General features: G+C 37.3%; 1 protein-coding gene across 3 annotated transcripts in view; it reads left to right on the top strand.

The window, feature by feature from the left end:
* The window catches only part of DSCAM (DS cell adhesion molecule), a 791,005-nt gene that overhangs the window by 512,683 nt on the left and 257,662 nt on the right, over window positions 1-20,660 (top strand). For all 3 annotated transcript variants that reach the window (XM_032392604.1, XM_032392602.1, XM_032392603.1), the window contains one exon: window positions 4,970-5,248. In XM_032392604.1, the coding sequence (XP_032248495.1) occupies window positions 4,970-5,248 (279 nt within the window). The remainder of the gene's footprint in view (window positions 1-4,969; window positions 5,249-20,660) is intronic.

Raw genomic sequence — 20,660 nt, 5'->3', positions numbered from 1 at the left:
TTTTCCCCTGTGAGGAAGAATATACAATTAATTCTTTTTTTTTTTTAATTTTTTATTGTTCTGTTAATCCCCATACATTACATCATTAGTTTTAGATATAGTGTTCCATGATTCATTGTTTGTGCATAACACCCAGTGCTCCATGCAGAACGTGCCCTCCTCAATACCCATCACCAGGCTAACCCATCCCCCCACCCCCCCTCCCCTCTAGAACCCTCAGTTTGTTTTTCAGAGTCCATCGTCTCTCATGGTTCTTCTCCCCCTCCGATTTCTCCCCCTTCATTCTTCCCCTCCTGCTACATTCTTCTTCTTCTTTTTTTCTTTCTTAACATATATTGCATTATTTGTTTCAGAGGTACAGATCTGAGATTCAACAGTCTTGCACAATTCACAGCGCTTACCATAGCACATACCCTCCCCAGTGTCCATCACCAAGTCACCCCATCCCTCCCACCCCCCACCACTCCAGCAACCCTCAGTTTGTTTCCTGAGATTAAGAATTCCTCATATCAGTGAGGTCATATGATACATGTCTTTCTCTGTTTGATTTATTTCGCTCGAATATACAATTAATTCTTGAGGGACAAGACATAGAAATGTCTTAGACTGACTCAACATTCTTGGTAAGGGTTTAGAAAGAGAAAGAGTCAAACTAACATTTGGCTGCATTGGATAGCTCCCAACTGGCTGAGAGAGATGAGCCCCACCAGCACAGAGGGTGCTATCAACAAACCTTGTAATTAGTGACATTTAGCAGGTATTTACACGCTTCTTGTAGGAAGGTTATGTCCCAACTTGGTGTAGGTCACATTCCAGATCTCTGCTCCTGTGATATCACAAGCTTTCGTTGTCAACAAGATTCAGATGATCTACCTAAAGAGGTGAACTAATGAACCAGATAAAGCAGGCAGTGTGTCTCAAACAGGTTATTTGGCTTTACCAAGTCATTACGAACATTTTTGAATCACTTGGTTTACTTTTTGCCTTCAATTTTATAACTTATGAATGTAAAATATAAGATTTGGGGCCCTTTAAGAAAATTTAAGGGGCACCTGGGTGGTTCAGTCGGTTAAACGTCTGCCTTCAGCTCAGGTCATGATCCCAGGGTCCCGGGATCAAGCCCTGCATTTCTGCATGTTGTATAGCCATTAACAGTTTCACAGTTTTTATGCTTTTGTCTTTTAAATTCTATACGAGAATTAAAAGTGGATTTACACATGAAAATTGCAATAATACAGTATTCTGTATTTGCCCATGTATTTACTTTTACCAGAAAACTGCATACTTTCACATGGCTTTGTGTTATAGCCTAGTGTCCTTTCATGTCAACTTGAAGTACTTCCTTTAGCATCTCCTGTAGGCCAGCCCCAGTGGTGAAGTCCCTCTGTTAGGTTTATCTGGGAAAGTCTGTCTCTTCTCAATTTTTGAATTATAGTTTTCCTGGGCACAACATCCTTGGCTGGCTGTATTTTCTTTTATTAACTTTTTAAAAAAGATTTTATGTATGTATGTATGTATGTATGTATGTATTTAAGAGAGAGAAAGAAAGAGAGCACAAGCAGGGGGAGCAGCAGAGGGAGAAGCAGGAGCCCCATTGATCAGGGAACCCAACGCGGGGCTCGATCCCAGGACCCTGGGATTATGACCTGAGCCAAAGGCAGATGCTTAACCGACTGAGCCACCCAGGTGCCCCTTGGCTGTCTGTATTTTAAAATATTTTTGATATATATTTAATTTTTGATATCCATTTAATACATTAACTTATGATTTGGAGTATGTAACTAGGTACTTACTTTAATTAGGTACTGTGATTGTGTATTAATTGTGAACACACTGGCAATTAAGAGCAGTATCCCCCAGCTGCTGTGCATGTTGTGTTCTTGTGTCTACTCTTTATAAAGTTTATGCCTGTCCCTTGCCCCCTTGTTTGCCAACTGCCTTCTCACTGAGCCCACATGAGTATGTCTGCATTCTCAGCATTGGGTTTAGGCTAAGAATGAGAGAGCTGAGTGTTGTGATAGTTTAAAACACAGTGTTGAAAGGAGGGGATTCTCCTTTGAGCAACACAGGTGAGAGTGAGCACATGGGCTTCCTGGTGCTTGTTTTCACTGCGTTGGAGGTGCAGGTCTTTGGGCATGGGTCATCAGGAGTGTCGCTCTGTGGTTCAAGTTCCTGAACTTTACTCCTGGGACTATAATTATATCCCTTACAATTCTATAAACCAATGAATTCCAGAAATTTTGAAATGGTAGAATTTGTTTTTGTTTTCTTTTTAAATCATGATTCTTCTTGGGGAGCCTGGGTGGCTCAGTCAGTTAAGCATCCGACTCTTGATTTTGGCTCAGGTCATGATCTCAGGGTCATGAGATTGAGCCCCACGGTTGGCTCCACACTGAGTGTGGAGTCTGCTTAAGATTCTCCCTCCCTCTCTCTCTGCTCCTCCCCCCAACTCGTGTGCACTCTCTCTTTAAACAAACAAACAAATAAATAAATGATTCCTCGGTAACTACTTGCCTCTATTCTTGAAAATAACATGCACCTGCTCTTTCTCTATTCTAGAACTTTCTTTTGCTCTCAGAAGTAGACATTCTTATATTTAATAATCACTGATGGTCTACATCCTACATACTGTGCTCTTATTAAATAGATTGAGAATATGATATGTCTTACCTTTCTTTCTTGATCTGGGGAATAGAAAGTAAATCCTTATACTTTTCTTCTCCCTACTATCACTGGTAGAAATGGAGTCCTTTCCCTTGCCAAGTGATTTTTCAACTTGACTATTTTGTTTTTTCCTCTCCTTTAAGGCTTATAAAATAGAACCAGCACTAAGCAATGGATTCAGGTGTCCTTGGAAGTTTGTGAACCCCCTGCTTACTCATTCATGCCTCACAGCAACCCCTTCCTTCTACAAATAAGGAAAAAGAGACACAGAGGGGTGCTAAAAACTAAAAACAAAAATGATCTACAATTCAGATAACAAGCACCAAGCCAGTGAGTGCCTACATTTGTCTGAGTAGACTGACAACCAAGTTTCAACATATAAGAAACCAAACAAGAGGAAATGTAGTTACTTATTTTAAAAATGGTAGTTTATTAAGCATTAATAATATGTACACCAATAGTAAATATTTATGCCACTTGGGGCAACATTTAGAGAAATAGAGTACCTTTGCTACAAGTTGGCACTCTTCCTGCCTAATATCAATTGTGAATAATCATAGCCTAATCCAACCTGATCTTTCCTACCAGCCCCAGGTAGAACCTCATCCTGAAATCTTTTTCTCCTAGTGTCAGATCAGCTCACTGCAGATTCAAAGCTCTAACTGTCCATGAGAATCAGCAAACTATCCACTGTAAGCATTTTTGACATTAAATGCACTGGTACCTTAAGCTGTTTTTGTTTGTTTGTTTCTCTGGTAAGACCTACCTTGAGCCATCCATTCCCTAGTCCTTCTAACTCTGGCTGTATTTGTAGTTCTGCAGTCTCACTCCCAAATGCTTTTGAAAGCGTATTGTAGTAGTAATAATAATATTAAACAGCAGAATAGCCACAGCTCTGCTCTGTTGACCTCTGCTGCTTATGACTACATATGAAAGCTCCACCAGACAGAGGTTGGTGTATTATGTTCATCGCTGTGTGCCCAGCACATACCAGGAGCCCAGTGAATGGTTTCCATTCAGATGTTTCCCAGATTGAGCTCTTACATTTCCCCCAAGGTGATAATTGAAATGTACCTATAATTGATTAGTGAACAAATTCTGCAGATATCCTACTATTTAATAATTTCATTCTATGAAATCATTGGTATAATAACTGGTTCATATTAAGTTATTGCGTACTTAATAATCTCAGTGACAACCTTGCATATTTCCAAGTTTCTGAAATAAAATTGGTAAGGTCTGAGCTCTCACTCTTTAGTGAACTAGTTTTGTGGCCAAGGGCAAAATCATATCTTTCAGAATCAGTTTCCCCATCTACAAAGGGAGACTATGCATAACAACCCCATAGGGCTGATAGGAAGAGCATATTGATCACTTGCTCATGACTCCACAACCCATTAAGTACCCAAGGTAGGATTCAAAGTTGGCTTCTCTGGCTCCATTTTAAGCATTTTATGACTCTGAAATCCTGTGAGACCATCCAGGAAGTTCCTGAGGAAGAGTGGGCCTGAGGCGAGAAGGTAAAGAGGGGTTTATCAGGGAAGTTAAATCAGAAAAGAGCTTTCCAGACTGAGCTTGGCTATGTCCATGGCTGGCCAGGTTGAAGGCTGTAAACTTGTCCTCATTAGCAACACATAACAACTGAGAAAACTGGCCACAGATCAGTTCATCATTTAAGGTCATGCACATGAGTGTGGAAAATTGAGGAGTACAGAGTAAAGACGTGATTATCCTAACATAAAATAAGTCTCTTTCATTAACATTTGCTATTTGTTGGACGTTAGTCCTAAAAAAATGTTTAACAATGAAATTAGAATCTCTTCTTGAACAGGCTTAAAGTACACCTACTAACGAGGCATGGAATGCATTAAAGGGGGAATGGTAATGATTGTGCTAGTATTAGCGAAGCAGGAAAGAAATCTTTTGTTGTACACATCATTTTCAAAAGCTTCTAAGGGAAAACCAAACCCAAATGCCTCTTTCACAGTATTTACATGAAGAGTGCAGAGTCAGAAATATTTTCATTCAAAAATGATTATTTTCTAAAAAGTCTATCGAAATAAATTAAGTATGTTTGCCGAGGTACAAATTAAGCCATGATTTTCATTTAGAACGATGAGAAAAATCAAGAGCAGGATAGCACAATTTCAACTCTTCTCCTAGTTCATGTATTTACATGCTGGAGCAGTGACTGTATTCCTCTTTCAATATCACACAAGAGGGTTGGGAAGGAAAAGAGAATGGAGATCATGTGCACAGTTTGTTACCATCTTTCCTCTCTTACATCTTCTCTTCTTTCTTGCAGTTCCACCTTTTATTCAACCTTTTGAGTTTCCAAGATTCTCCATTGGACAGCGGGTCTTTATCCCATGTGTTGTGGTCTCAGGGGACTTGCCCATCACGATCACTTGGCAGAAGGACGGCCGGCCAATCCCAGCGAGCCTCGGGGTGACCATCGACAACATTGACTTCACGAGCTCCTTACGGATTTCCAATCTCTCCCTCATGCACAATGGGAATTACACCTGCATCGCCCGGAATGAGGCTGCGGCAGTGGAGCACCAAAGCCAGCTGATTGTGAGAGGTAAAGACAGGGACATAAGATGCGCAGCATCGATGCAGTCAGATTCAACAATGCTCACAGAGAGTGTTCACTTGAAATAATATGAAAAGAATTAGAATTCATAGAATTTGCTGTGATTCCATTAAAATAAAACCCACAACTATAGAAACCAACCACAAACTCCACTAACACCAAACCAAGGTTTTATTTACCTAAAATATGAAGCTCCAAATAATTAGCAGCTAAGAAAGGTGTGTAGAAAGAGGTGGGAGTAGGGTTTAATGAATGAACTAGGCTTTTCCTACATTGGCCACAAAAGTCCATGAGCTCCTGCTATATTGTATTTACTCTATTTAGCACTATTTATAATATTATTATTTGGGGGAGGGGTTCCTTTTTTAAAATTCAATTAATTAACATATAGTGTATTCTTAGTTTCAGAGGTAGAGTCCAGTGATTCATCAGTTGCATATAACACCCTGTACTCAAGTTTGTGCACAAAAGTGGGTATAATTATAACAGCAGAATGAAGCAACCCAAACAGTAACACTAATTCTGTGGAGTATATAATGGGTAAAAGGAGTGTGCTAGGCTGAGAACATCTCCAACAAGCACATCAAAGAACAATACATACAGCATGAGTCTGGTTAGTAAAAGAAACAAACCCGAGAAAAATGCAATATTATTTTTTAGAATGATGGCTTTAAAAATGTCAAATATTTTTTGTCAGATCACACTTTTTCTAAAGATTCATAAAATAGTCATTTCTTATTTTTTATTATTTGTTTAGTGAAGTACAGTTGACACATAGCAAATAGTAGCTTCTTGTATTTTTTTTGTTTTAGTTTTAGAAATGTGTAGTTTCAGTTTAGAAATATGTTTTGCTCCTCTCTTCTGTTTAGCATTAGACCTCTCATTAATTTAGGAGGCTATAACAACGTTTATTAAATTAAACAAAGTGGGATAATATGTATTTAGAAATTATAATAGAGTGGTCTAGCTTGTAGAAAATATTGGCAGGGGACTCAATGCATCTAAAATGTAAGCATTTGTCTTGTTTCAAATCTGTATTCTGGTCACCAAATTCCCATGAAGGCTCTACTCCTCATCTGCAAAATGAGCAGCTGGGATTCTGTAAAGTCTGTTGGGCACAGACCTGTGATTTTCTGATTCCCCAAGAGCTACATGCATTCATGTCCTAGTATAGTTCTTACCTGCATTGCAAAAGTAACTATATGAAATTAAAGACTTACGTTAATGTTGATTATTTGCATTTTAAAATCTCCAAATATTGGGCTCTCAGAGTAATTGTTGGGAGAGGTTGATTTCCATTATTTTCCAGATAGTTGACAGATCTGAGCAGATTCTTTCTTGAGCAAAAGATTCCTATGTCCTTCCTTAGTCTTTGGACCTTGTCCTGATGACATCTTTCCTTCCTTTCTGGCTGAAGAGTAATGTGCTTTCTATGTACTTCCCAACAAAAGCGACTGAAGCTACTTAGAGTTTATATGAAGAAACCAAATTTGTATTTGTAAAAAAAGATTTTCCCTGAGTAAGAAAATATATTTTCAGTCACATACGAACTAAAAATACAAGTGACAGTTTTTTCTCTTTCTACCTTGTGCTTTTGAGTATAAGAATAGGAACACATGAATTTATTTCTCATTTTTTGAAGATAAATAAAAATGGAAGCCAATGTGGTATCCATTTCCCAAATGTTTTCTTACACGAGGAACTGACTCTTACTATTATTTGTGAAGGGCGAAGCAGTACGTCAGCCTGTCTCCTGAATAATCTGCTCTGAAAGATGCAAGTCAGAGAACAGAACGTTAGACAAAAGTGTACATGCATGCTGTTTGCATCACTTGCCCTTGCAGGGAAGGTAACAGAATTTTTTGACCAAGGGCAAAGGTCAGATGAACTGAAGTTGAGCCTAGCCATCTGAGATGATGTGGGTGATCACAATCTGATTAGTGGCTCCATGTGGTTGTTCTTCAAATATGTCAAATAAACTTCTGTGAAATTAACATCAAATCACCAATGAGATAAGGTAATTCTGAGAAAGGGAATGTGCTTCACAAGCAGGTCAGTGGTTGGAGAAGTAGTCAAGGACAAGATGATGTGGGACAGTAATCCTCAATCTAGACATCTTAACAGATTTAAGAAAACACTAATAACTATTTTCTGGCCCTAGCTAAGCACAATTAAAACATAATCTGTGGGAGTAGATCCATCTTTCAGGTCGCCAGGGTATTACTTTCTTCTCCCCCCCAAAAAATCACCTATTGGTGGTTCTCAAATTTTGTCACACATTAGAATTACATGGGAAGCTTTAAAATTCTTAATGTCTAGGTTGCAGCCCATACTAATTAAATAGCCATCTTTGGAGGTGGGGCCCAGGCATCAGTAATTTGTAAAATCCCCAAGTTGACTTAGTATATAGCAAAGTCAAGTCCTAGAACTCTGGGTAATTTGAATATGCAGCTATTTTAGAAGCCTGGACTTTTTTCTAAATGTGAAGAGATGTCATTAGTGACTTTAACCAGGTCAGTGACATGGCCTGATTTATCTTTTTAATTATAACACTAGCAGTTGTTTGAAGAATGGACTGGTCCAGAAAGCAAGGATAGTCATTAAGAGTCTATTTTGGAAGTTCAGGTGAGATTAAAAGTGCCCTGAATGAAGGTGGCAATGGTTAAAGTAATGAGTAGGAGTTGAATTTGCAATATCTTTTGGAGGCAAAGCAAACAAAACATGTTTATAAAGTGAATGTTGCCAATGAGAGGAAGCACATGTGTTGCTTAATAAGGTAAATAGAAGTCTTTAACAAAAGTGGAGAAGAAACAAAGAGTGGCAGTGTGACATAGGAAACAATGATGAGGGAGGAACAAGAGGGTCCAGACCCAAGGCATTCCAGGATTTGAGGTTCCAGGAATCAGCAAAGGAAACAGAGAGGGAAAAGGAGAAGCCAGTGAAGTAAGAGGAAGTCCAGCAGACTGTGGGGTCCTGGAAGCAAATTAGGAAATATATCAAGAAATGCAGGTAATAATGTATATAAAATCTCACTGGAAATAGAAAAAGGAAATCCAAGAATTGGTCATTGGGTTTAGGGAGATGGACATTGTTCATGACCGTGAAGAGTTCTGTGGTTGCAGTGAATGTCTGATTAGTAGGGCTAGTGAATGGAAAGGGAGGTGAATAAATGTGTGGGAATTCAAGAAAATATGTATGATTATTTTCAGAAACATTGCTATGATGGGAGGCAGAAAAATGGAGAGGAAATTGAAGAGGACATGGGACATGGGACAAGAGAAGCTTACATGCTGATGGGAATGAGTCAGAGAGGAAAAAAACATGTGCCACAGATAAAGAGGCATAATTACAGGATTATTCAGATATTTTCATGGAGAGGTAAAAGGGAAAACCAGTAAACAGTGCCTCTCTGAACTTGGGAAAATGTCGAACTCCAACATATACATAGTTAGAGTCTCAGAAAGAGGGGGAGGGAAAAATATATTTGAATAATAATGATTGGAAATTTTCCAAATATGAAGGAAAATATAAATCTACATATCAAAATGACCAATGAAACCCTCAAAAAATAAGGACAAAGAAGAACCATGCCATGGCACATTCTAATTGAATTGTTAAAAACTAATAATAAAATATTAAAAGTAACCAGAGAAATTTGACTTGTTACATCAAGAGGACCAAGTAGGAAAACTTTAGGCTACTCATCAGAAACAACTCAAGCCAGAACAGAATGGAACAGTATCTTTAAAGTGCTGAAAAGAGGGGGTGGAGGAACATTTGTCAGTCTAGGATTCTATAACCAGCAAAATACACTCTTCAAAAATGGAGGCGAAATAAATACATTTTTAGACAAGTAAAGGTTTAGAGAATCACCAGCTAGATTTTACTACAGTAAATTTTAAAGAATGTTCTTGAAGCTAAAAGAAAACAATTCCATGTAAATTGATCTATAAGAGGAATGAAGATCTCTTGATATGATAAATTTATGGCTAAAGATAAGATTCACCTTATTATCATTTTCATTTCCTTTAAAATATTTAGATGTTTTTGTTTAAACATAATAATTTATAGCATGCAAAAATAAAATATACAATAATATCACAAAGAACAGGAAGAAGGAAAGGGGAATTTTCCTGTTGTAAAATTTATCCTACGTTATACATGAAGTGGTATAATATTATTTGAACATAGATGCTGCTAGCTAAATATGTCCAATGCAAACTCTTGAGCAATTATCAAAAATGAAACAAATAAGTATAGATATTAATCCAACAGAATAGATAAAAGAACATTAAAATATACTCAATTAGCTAGGGAAAAAAGCGGGAAAAGAGGGATAAAATACAAAGAAGAGATGGAAAATAGATGGAAAACTTAAATACAACTATATCAATACTTTCATTAGGTATAAATGGACTAAACATACCGATAAAAAGCGAAGATTATCAACCTTAATTAAAAAGCAAGATTCAAGTACATGCTACCCCATGTTAAATATAAAGACATAAATAGTGAAAGATAAAATGGTATAAAACACCAATCATAAAAAGCTTAATTGGATGTATTAATATTAAATAAAATAAATCTCAGGCTTTATTTAATTTTATATTTATTTAAATTAAATATTTATTTAATATTAAATAAAATAAATCTCAAGATAATGAATATTACTATAAGCAAATAAGGACATGTTAAAATAATAAAATGGTTAATTCATCAACAAGACATATAAATCTGAAATACAGATGCACCTAATAATAGAAATCCAAACACATGGTTACAAAATAGAACTGAAAGGAATAACAGACAAATAAACAATGACAATTGGGAATTTCAAGACTCCTTTCTCAATAATTAATAGAATAAACAGAAAAAATCAGTAAGAATAGAGATTTAAGCTACACTATCAACCCATATAATCTAATTGATATTTATAGATTATATCAAACAACTACAGAATGCACATTCTTGAATTCTGATCACCTGAGCAATAAGAATGTAAGTTTTGTTATTTAAAGCTACTAAGTTTGTTGTGATTTATTGCAGCAGCTATAGAAAACTAATGCAAGGACAAACATCACTATAGTTCCTACAGACATTAATTAAAAGTAAAGAAATGTTTTGGACAATTTTATGCCAGTATATTTGACAATTTAGATCAAATGATCAATGATTTCAAAGACATAAATTACCCAAATAGATACAAAAGTAAAAATTTGACTAGCCCTATGTCTGTTATAAGGTTTGAATTCATTATCAAAAACCTTCCCACAAAAACTGAAGGCCAAGAGAGCTTACTTAATTTGTAAGTTTTTGGAAGAATTTAAGAAAGAAATAATAGCATCCTTATACAAACTCCTTCAGATATTCGAGGAAAAGGGAAGAGTTCCCAAATTTTTAGACACAGAATAACCTTAAGATAAAAGTTGATAAAGGCATTGCACATAAAAAAATTAACAAACTGTTATTGCTCATGAATATAGGTGCAAAAATAGTTGGCATAATATTACCATATCAAATTAGCAATATAAAGAAAATACAACATACCATGACAAAGTGGGCTTTATTGCGGGAATAAAAGCTTGGTTTAATATTCAAAATTAATCAATAGAATTTATCATATTAACAAAATAAAGTAGAAAAATCACACATTCAAATAGATGAAAGGAATTTACTAGAATTCAATCTCCATTCCTGATTAAAAAGAAAAAAACTCTCAGTTAACAATAGTGATTGTCTCACTAGAATAAAAAGCACCTATGAAAAATCCATAGTGTTTTATATTCTTTACCTTCATGATTAGGAAAGACATAAGCATGTCTACTCTCAACATTTCTATCAGTATTGTTTTAGTGGTAATAGCCTTTATGCTTAGACAAGAAAAAGAAATAGAAGGCATGGCATTTGTGGTAGAGGGCACAAATGTGCTGATGACATGGGTGTGTACACAAAAATGTTAACAAATATACCAATACACAAAAGAGAAAGAGAAAGCAGTCAAAGTATGTCAATATTAAAAAACAATGAAACACCAAGGAAGACCATGATAGAGGAAATAAAAAACAAAAGAATAAGACAGAGAAAACATTTTGTTAATGTCCAGAACAAGTCCTTCCCTCCCTATAAATAGTTACTTTAAATGTAAATAGAACAGACTACTGATACCCACAAAACACAGCCAACTCTGAAGAACAATATGAGCCAGACACACACAAAGAGTAATATATTCTATTTATAACATATTTGTCACATATTCAATTTATATCCATTTATAAGAGATTCCAGGATAGAAAACTAATCAACAGAGGTAAAAATCAGAATTGTTGGCCCTGGGAAGGGGGATTGGGAACTGACAGGGAATGGATAGGAGGGAACTTTTGGGGTGAATGGAAGTATTCTTTTTTAAAAAATTTTTTTAATTGTTATGTTAATCACCATACATTACATCATTAGTTTTTGATGTAGTTTTCCATGATTCATTGTTTGTGTATAACACCCAGTGCTCCATGCAGAATGTGCCCTCTTTAATACCCATCACCAGGCTAACCCATCCCCCCACCACCCTCCCCTCTAGAACCCTCAGTTTGTTTTTCAGAGTCCATCGTCTCTCATGGTTCGTCTCCCCCTCCGATTTCCCCCCCTTCTGAAAGGAAATATTCTAAATCTTGATGGGGTGTGGGTTTTGTGCATGTATCCACTTATCAAAACCTATCAAACTACGCACTTTAAATCTGTGTATATTACTTTATATAAATTGTACTTTAATTTTTAAAATATTAAAAAATAACCTTCCTAAGGGTCAAAATTCTTCAAAAATGAAATAATTAAGTGCCTTACTTTGCAAGATAACAACTTTCCTACCAAGAGAGGTTTGTTAAAAATGGGATGGTGTTTTGGAAGGGACTATAGAAAAGGAATAGATGTCACAGGTTAGTGGCTGGCCTTAAATCAATAATGGTAGCTTCCCTTCTGGCTCTAATGCTCATTTAAAAAGAAAGGCTATTATTTAAACACTTTCTTCTTCACAGGCTGTATCATCTTTTATAACAAATGTGGAAAATATTCTATCTTCAACATGGCTTTTAGTAAATATATTTTTTTAAGACTTTATTTATTTATTTGAGAGAGAGAGAGAGCATGAGTGCAGGCAGGGGCAGAGGGAGAGGGAGAAGCAGACTCCCCACTGAGCAGGGGGCCTGACAGGGGCTCGATCCCAGGATGCTGGGATCATGACCTGAGCTGAAGGCAGACGCTTAACCAACTGAGCCACCCAGGTGCCCCTGTGTTTTGTTAATTCTATTTAACAGCATTTGGAAGGCACATAGGTATACAAGTTCCTTTAACTTAGCTATGATGAGGATGGGTTTATGATTCATTCAACTAAACTCTAGAATTGGGTCAGGTCTGGAGTGCATGTTTTATAGATACCATAAGAGGTCATCGCTCTGATTTCAGAAAGTCAAACACCTTAAATAAACCCTTATCAATCAGCTTTGAGCTTAGTTTTCTTTACTTTCAGTTGGCATGGTAATGGCTAAATGGATTAATTAAATAAGGACTACAGGATATCTTGGATAAAGCATTTTCTGTTTTAAAGTCCTTATGAGTAGCCATCTTTATTGTGGTTTTTTTTCCTTAAAAATTTTCAGTTTGACGAGTTCTGTATTCTTCTGTTTTACTTGCTAGCAAAAGAAAAAAATACTTTGAGCTACACCTCTTTGAAGCGTCAATGGATAGATACAAATATATTCTTTTACACCCACTCCCGAATGACTGAATTTTCTTCTGTCCTTCTTTCCTTCATCCTTCTCTTATTCCAGCATGAAACAGCAGTGTATTTAGCACATACTTGTAATTGCTAGGCCCTGGAATAGTTACTGGGATGATGAATGCTCATTTCTTCCCAGTGAGAGCTCCCATATAGTGGGAGAGAGACAGGTGACAGCCCCACAGGATGGTGTGACAAGCTGTAGGGCAACTATGAAAGAAGAGAGGAACGTTACCAAATTTAGGTTAGGAGACAGGTGAGGCAGATTCCCGGAGGGGGTGGGGAATCCTGAGGCATTAGAAAATACAGCAGGGAGTTACAAAGGAGAGAAAGGAGGGCAATGTGTTCCTGGAAGAAGGTCTGTCACCTACAGTGGTGGGGAGGCTTGAGACAGCAGATGCACTTATTTCCCTGGTGTGGAATAGGATGGCTGGAGACCAACATGGTAGAGGGTAAGACTCAGAGCTAACTCTGGTTCACAGTTTGAAGGTTCTGTGTCCTGAGGTCTGGAGGCCACAGGAATTGAATAAGGAGATCTAAAGAAAAAAAAAAATCATACAGAATAAAGTGAGACCAGGAACCCAGAAGCCCAGAGGGGAGGCTCTGTGGTCCACATGAGAAGGGGTGATGGTTGGAGCTAAAGTAGTGGTAGCAGGGATGGCAAAGGTAGGGTTAATTCAGAAGATACTTTGCAGGAATTGGTGGCCAACTATTTGAGAAAAATGTGTAAGAAGCCTTGATGATAGACGTTCTCCCCAAGAGTAGCTGGCCAAGGACTGTGCTGGGTATTGGAGTGGGACATGGGACCTCTCATTGTCTCCTCCATTCTCCATCCACCCTTAGTACATAATAGTTGGGACAGGGAACTTTCTCTGTGGATGGCTAATATTTGCTGTGAATGGCAGCCTCTTGTCTTCGATTGCTAGAAATCAGGCAGCTACTCAAATTTCAGCTTTTAATTTGAATGGTCAAGTAGTTGAATTTTATCACCACTTTGGCTGGATCATATTCTGAATCAGCTAAATAGACATTTTAGGTAAGATGAAGAATCTTCTCATTTTATTGCCATTTAATGAAAGAGCATTCCATATTGCAAACTGTGGACTTACCAATTAACTTTGGAACACAGTTGTCATTTGGTTCATGAAAAAAATGCAAAGGTATAGTTGGGGAAATAAAACCCACATGAAAATAGCAAACAGCTTTAGAGAATAATTACATAGGTATTTATTTAAATCTTTAACTTAAGAAATGTTTTTCTCTTGGAAGTTTTAAAGTTTTTGGTCTGAGATGTAGTTTGGGAAAAACAGAAATAGAATGAGGAGTTTAGAAACCTTGAAATTGCCTTGTCACAGTGAGGGTGGTTTGGAAGCCTTCAAGTGACAGACTATTAATTACAAGAGCGGAATGAACTCTAATAAGGGAGAGACCAGTGTTTGATATGTTCAGAGAAGGCTTCATGGAAGGAGTGAGCTGCATCAGCCTTGATGTGAGTAGGGTATTAGAAAGAGAATAAAAATGCAACACTCGGTCTCTCAGTAAGAAAATCAAGGTCCACATTTCTGCTTGTTCATTTTCTTTTTTTTTTTTTTTTTAATTTTTTTTTAATTTTTTTTTATTGTTATGTTAATCCCCATACATTACATCATTAGTTTTAGATGTAGTGTTCCATGATTCATTGTTTGTGCATAACACCCAGTGCTCCATGCAGAACGTGCCCTCCTCAATACCCATCACCAGGCTAACCCATCCTCCCAACCCCCTCCCCTCTAGAACCCTCAGTTTGTTTTTCAGAGTCCATTGTCTCTCATGGTTCTTCTCCCCCTCTAATTTCCCCCCCCTTCATTCTTCCCCTCCTGCTACATTCTTCTTCTTTTTTTCTTTCTTAACATATATTGCATTATTTGTTTCAGAGGTACAGATCTGAGATTCAACAGTCTTGCACAATTCACAGCGCTTACCAGAACACACACCCTCCCCAGTGTCCATCACCCAGTCACCCCATCCCTCCCACCCCACCCCCCACTCCAGCAACCCTCAGTTTGTTTCCTGAGATTAAGAATTCCTCATATCAGTGAGGTCATATGATACATGTCTTTCTCTGTTTGACTTATTTCGCTCAGCATAATACCCTCCAGTTCCATCCACGTCATTGCAAATGGCAAGATCTTATTCCTTTTGATGGCTGCATAATATTCCATTGTATATATATATACCACATCTTCTTTATCCATTCATCTGTTGATGGACATCTTGGCTCTTTCCACAGTTTGGCTATTGTGGACATTGCTGCTATAAACATCGGGGTGCACGTAGCCTTTCGGGTCCCTACTTTTGTATCTTTGGGGTAAATACCCAGTAGTGCAATTGCTGGATCATATGGTAGCTCTATTTTCAACTTTTTGAGGAACCTCCATCCTGTTTTCCAGAGTGGCTGCACCAGCTTGCATTCCCACCAACAGTGTAGGAGGGTTCCCCTTTCTCCGCATCCCCGCCAACATCTGTCATTTCCTGACTTGTTAATTTTAGCCATTCTGACTGGTGTGAGGTGGTATCTCATTGAGGTTTTGATTTGGATTTCCCTGATGCCAAGCGATATTGAACACTTTTTCATGTGTCTGTTGGCCGTTTGGATGTCTTCTTTGGAAAAATGTCTGTTCATGTCTTCTGCCCATTTCTTGATTGGATTCTTTGTTCTTTGGGTGTTGAGTTTGATGAGTTCTTTATAGATTTTGGATACTAGCCCTTTATCTGATATGTCATTTGCAAATATCTTCTCCCATTCTGTCAGTTGTCTTTTGGTTTTGTTGACTGTTTCCTTTGCTTTGCAAAAGCTTTTTATCTTGATGAAGTCCCAATAGTTCATTTTTGCCCTTGCTTCCCTTGCCTTTGGCGATGTTTCTAGGAAGAAGTTGCTGCGGCTGAGGTCGAAGAGGTTGCTGCCTGTGTTCTCCTTTAGGATTTTGATGGACTCCTGTCTCACATTGAGGTCTTTCAACCATTTTGAGTCTATTTTTGTGTGTGGTGTAAGGAAATGGTCCAGTTTCATTCTTCTGCATGTGGCTGTCCAATTTTCCCAACACCATTTGTTGAAGAGACTGTCTTTTTTCCATTGGACATTCTTTCCTGCTTTGTCGAAGATTAGTTGACCATAGAGTTGAGGGTCCATTTCTGGGCTCTCTATTCTGTTCCATTGATCTATGTGTCTGTTTTTGTGCCAGTACCATACTGTCTTGATGATGACAGCTTTGTAGTAGAGCTGGAACTCTGGAATTGTGATGCCGCCAGCTTTGCTTTTCTTTTTCAACATTCCTCTGGCTATTTGGGGTCTTTTCTGGTTCCATACAAATTTTAGGATTATTTGTTCCATTTCTTTGAAGAAAGTGGATGGTATTTTGATGGGGATTGCATTGAATGTGTAGATTGCTCTAGGTAGGATTGACATCTTCACAATATTTGTTCTTCCAATCCATGAGCATGGAACGTTTTTCCATTTCTTTGTGTCTTCCTCAATTTCTTTCATGAGTATTTTATAGTTTTCTGAGTACAGATCCTTTGCCTCTTTGGTTAGATTTATTCCTAGGTATCTTATGGTTTTGGGTGCAATTGTAAATGGGATCGACTCCTTAATTTCTCTTTCTTCTGACTTGTTGTTGGTGTATAGGAATGCCACTGACTTCTGTGCATTGATTTTATATCCTGCCACTTTACTGAATTCCTGTATGAGTTCTAGCAGTTTTGGGGTGGAGTCTTTGGGATTTTCCACATAAAGTATCATATCATCTGCAAAGAGTGAGAGTTTGACTTCTTCCTTGCCAATTTGGATGCCTTTGATTTCTTTTTGTTGTCTGATTGCTGTTGCTAGGACTTCTAATACTATGTTGAATAGCAGTGGTGATAGTGGACATCCCTGCCGCGTTCCTGACCTTAGGGGGAAAGCTCTCAGTTTTTCCCCATTGAGAATGATATTCGCTGTAGGTTTTTCATAGATGGCTTTTATGATATTGAGGTATGTACCCTCTATCCCTATACTCTGAAGAGTTTTGATCAAGAAAGGATGCTGTACTTTGTCAAATGCTTTTTCTGCATCTATTGAGAGGATCATATGATTCTTGTTCTTTCTTTTGTTAATGTATTGTATCACGTTGATTGATTTGTGGATGTTGAACCAACCTTGCAGCCCAGGGATAAATCCGACTTGGTCGTGGTGAATAATCCTTTTAATGTACTGTTGGATCCTATTGGCTAGTATTTTGGTGAGAATTTTTGCATCCATGTTCATCAGGGATATTGGTCTGTAATTCTCCTTTTTGATGGGGTCTTTGTCTGGTTTTGGGATCAAGGTAATGCTGGCCTCATAAAATGAGTTTGGAAGTTTTCCTTCCATTTCTATTTTTTGGAACAGTTTCAGAAGGATAGGTATTAATTCTTCTTTAAATGTTTGGTAGAATTCCCCTGGGAAGCCATCTGGCCCTGGGCTTTTGTGTTTTGGGAGATTTTTGATGACTGCTTCTATTTCCTTAGTGGTTATAGGTCTGTTCAGGTGTTCTATTTCTTCCTGGTTCAGTTTTGGTAGTTGATACATCTCTAGGAATGCATCCATTACTTCCAGGTTATCTAATTTGCTGGCATAGAGTTGCTCATAATATGTTCTTATAATTGTTTGTATTTCTTTGGTGTTGGTTGTGATTTCTCCTCTTTCATTCATGATTTTGTTGATTTGGGTCATTTCTCTTTTCTTTTTGATAAGTCTGGCCAGGGGTTTATCAATCTTGTTCATTCTTTCAAAGAACCAGCTCCTAGTTTCGTTGATCTGTTCTACTGTTCTTTTGGTTTCTATTTCATTGATTTCTGCTCTGATCTTTATTATTTCTCTTCTCCTGCTGGGTTTAGGCTTTATTTGCTGTTCTTTCTCCAGCTCCTTTAGGTGTAGGGTTAGGTTGTGTACTTGAGACCTTTCTTGTTTCTTGAGAAAGGCTTGTATTGCTATATACTTTCCTCTTAGGACTGCCTTTGCTGTATCCCAAAGATTTTGAATAGTTGTGTTTTCATTTTCATTGGTTTCCATGAATTTTTTTAATTCTTCTTTAATTTCCTGGTTGACCCATTCATTCTTCAGTAGGATGCTCTTTAGCCTCCATGTATTTGAGTTCTTTCTGACTTTCCTCTTGTGATTGAGTTCTAGTTTCAAAGCATTGTGGTCTGAAAATAGGCAGGGGATGATCCCAATCTTCTGGTACTGGTTGAGACCTGATTTATGACCTAGGATGTGATCTATTCTGGAGAATGTTCCATGGGCACTAGAGAAGAATGTGTATTCCGTTGCTTTGGGATGGAATGTTCTGAATATGTCTGTGAAGTCCATTTGGTCCAGTGTGTCATTTAAAGTCTTTATTTCCTTGTTGATCTTTTGCTTAGACGATCTGTCCATTTCAGTGAGGGGGGTGTTAAAGTCCCCCACTATTATTGTATTGTTGTCGATGTGTTTCTTTGCTTTTTTATTAATTGCCTTATATAATTGGCTGCTCCCATGTTAGGGGCATAGATATTTACAATTGTTAGATCTTCTTGTTGGATAGACCCTTTAAGTATGATATAGTGTCCTTCCTCATCTCTTATTACAGTCTTTGGTTTAAAATCTAATTTGTCTGATATAAGGATTGCCACCCCAGCTTTCTTTTGGTGTCCATTAGCATGGTAAATGGTTTTCCACCGCCTCACTTTCAATCTGGGGGTGTCTTTGGGTCTAAAATGAGTCTCTTGCAGACAGCATATCGATGGGTCTTGTTTTTTAATCCAATCTGATAGCCTGTGTCTTTTGATTGGGGCATTTAGCCCATTTACATTCAGGGTAACTATTGAAAGATAGGAATTCAGTGCCATTGTATTGCCTGTAAAGTGACTGTTACTGTATATTGTTTGTGTTCCTTTCTGGTCTATGTTGCTTTTAGGCTCTCTCTTTGCTTAGAGGACCCCTTTCAATATTTGTTGTAGGGCTGGTTTCGTGTTTGCGAATTCCTTTAGTTTTTGTTTGTCCTGGAAGCTTTTTATCTCTCCTTCAATTTTCAATGACAGCCTAGCTGGATATAGTATTCTTGGCTGCATATTTTTCTCATTTAGTGCTCTGAATATGTCCTGCCAGTCCTTTCTGGCCTGCCAGGTCTCTCTGGATAAGTCTGTTGCCAATCTAATGTTTCTACCATTGTAGGTTACATATCTCTTCTCCCGAGCTGCTTTCAGGATTTTCTCTTTGTCTCTGAGACTCGTAAGTTTTACTATTAGATGTCGGGGTGTTGACCTATTTTTATTGATTTTGAGAGGGGTTCTCTGTGCTTCCTGGATTTTGATGCCTGTTTCCTTCCCCAAATTAGGGAAGTTCTCTGCTATAATTTGCTTCATTATACCTTCTGCCCCTCTCTCTCTTTCTTCTTCTTCTGGGATCCCAATTATTCTAATGTTGTTTCGTCTTATGGTATCATTTATCTCTCGAATTCTGCCCTCGTGATCCAGTAGTTGTTTATCTCTCTTTTTCTCAGCTTCTTTATTTTCCATCATTTGGTCTTCTATCTCACTGATTCTTTCTTCTGCCTCATTTATCCTAGCAGTTAGCGCCCCCATATTTGATTGCACCTCATTGATAGCCTTTTTGATTTCAACTTGGTTAGATTTTAGTTCTTTTACTTCTCCAGAAAGGGTTTCTCTAATAACTTCCATGTTTTTTTCAAGCCCAGCTAGTATCTTTAAAGTGATGATTCTGAACTCTAGATCTGACATCGTACTAATGTCCGTATTGAGTAGGTCCCTGGCAGTCGGTACTACCTCTTGTTCTTTTGGTTGAGGTGATTTTTTCCGTCTTGTCATTTTGTGCAGAGGAGAATAGATTAATGAGAGAACAAAATGCTAGCAGGGTAACAACGTCCCCAGAAAATATACTCTAAACAAATCAGAAAAGACCTGAAGCAGTGGGAAAAGAAAGGGAAAGAGAGAAAAAAGAAAAAGAAAGAAAAAAAGAAAAAAGAAAAAGATAAAGATAAAAACAAACAAAAGCAGGACAAAACAAAACAAAACAAAAACAGAATGTGATCAAATATGATCAGGCTGGATTATAGATCAGTGCCACACACTAGATTTTGGGTGTATTTTGGTCTGTTAAAAGAAAGTCCCTCCCAAAATTTTAAAGAAAGAAAAACTTATATATGTACAAAAATAAGGGTTGATATGATGAAGGGATGGAATATGACTGTAAAGATGGAAATTATAAAAAATTTTTAAAAAGGATTTGATAAGTTGTTTGAAAAAAGAAAGAATAGGATTAAAAAAAAAGAAAGAAAGAAAAAAGGGAGAGAATGTGATCAGGCAGGGGAGTAGGAAAAAACCATACACTAGAGATTTAGAGTATATTTTGATGTGTTAGAAGAAACTATCTCAAGATTTTAAAGAGAGAACAACTTATATATATATGCCAAAAATACGGGTAACTACTATGAAGGGATAGAATATGACTTTAAAAATGAAAAATAAAAATGTTTTTTTTTAAAAAAGGGATTGATAAGATGTTGGTTGAAAAAGGGAAAAAGAAAAATTCAAAAAAAAAGAAAAAAGGAAAAAAGAAAAAAAGACAGTTAAAAAAAA

The sequence above is a fragment of the Phoca vitulina genome, unplaced genomic scaffold (assembly GCF_004348235.1).
Source record: "Phoca vitulina isolate PV1807 unplaced genomic scaffold, GSC_HSeal_1.0 scaffold68, whole genome shotgun sequence".
Lineage (NCBI taxonomy): Eukaryota > Metazoa > Chordata > Mammalia > Carnivora > Phocidae > Phoca > Phoca vitulina.
The sequence above is the reverse complement of the archived record's forward strand: the minus strand, read 5'-3'. Positions and strand labels throughout refer to the sequence as shown.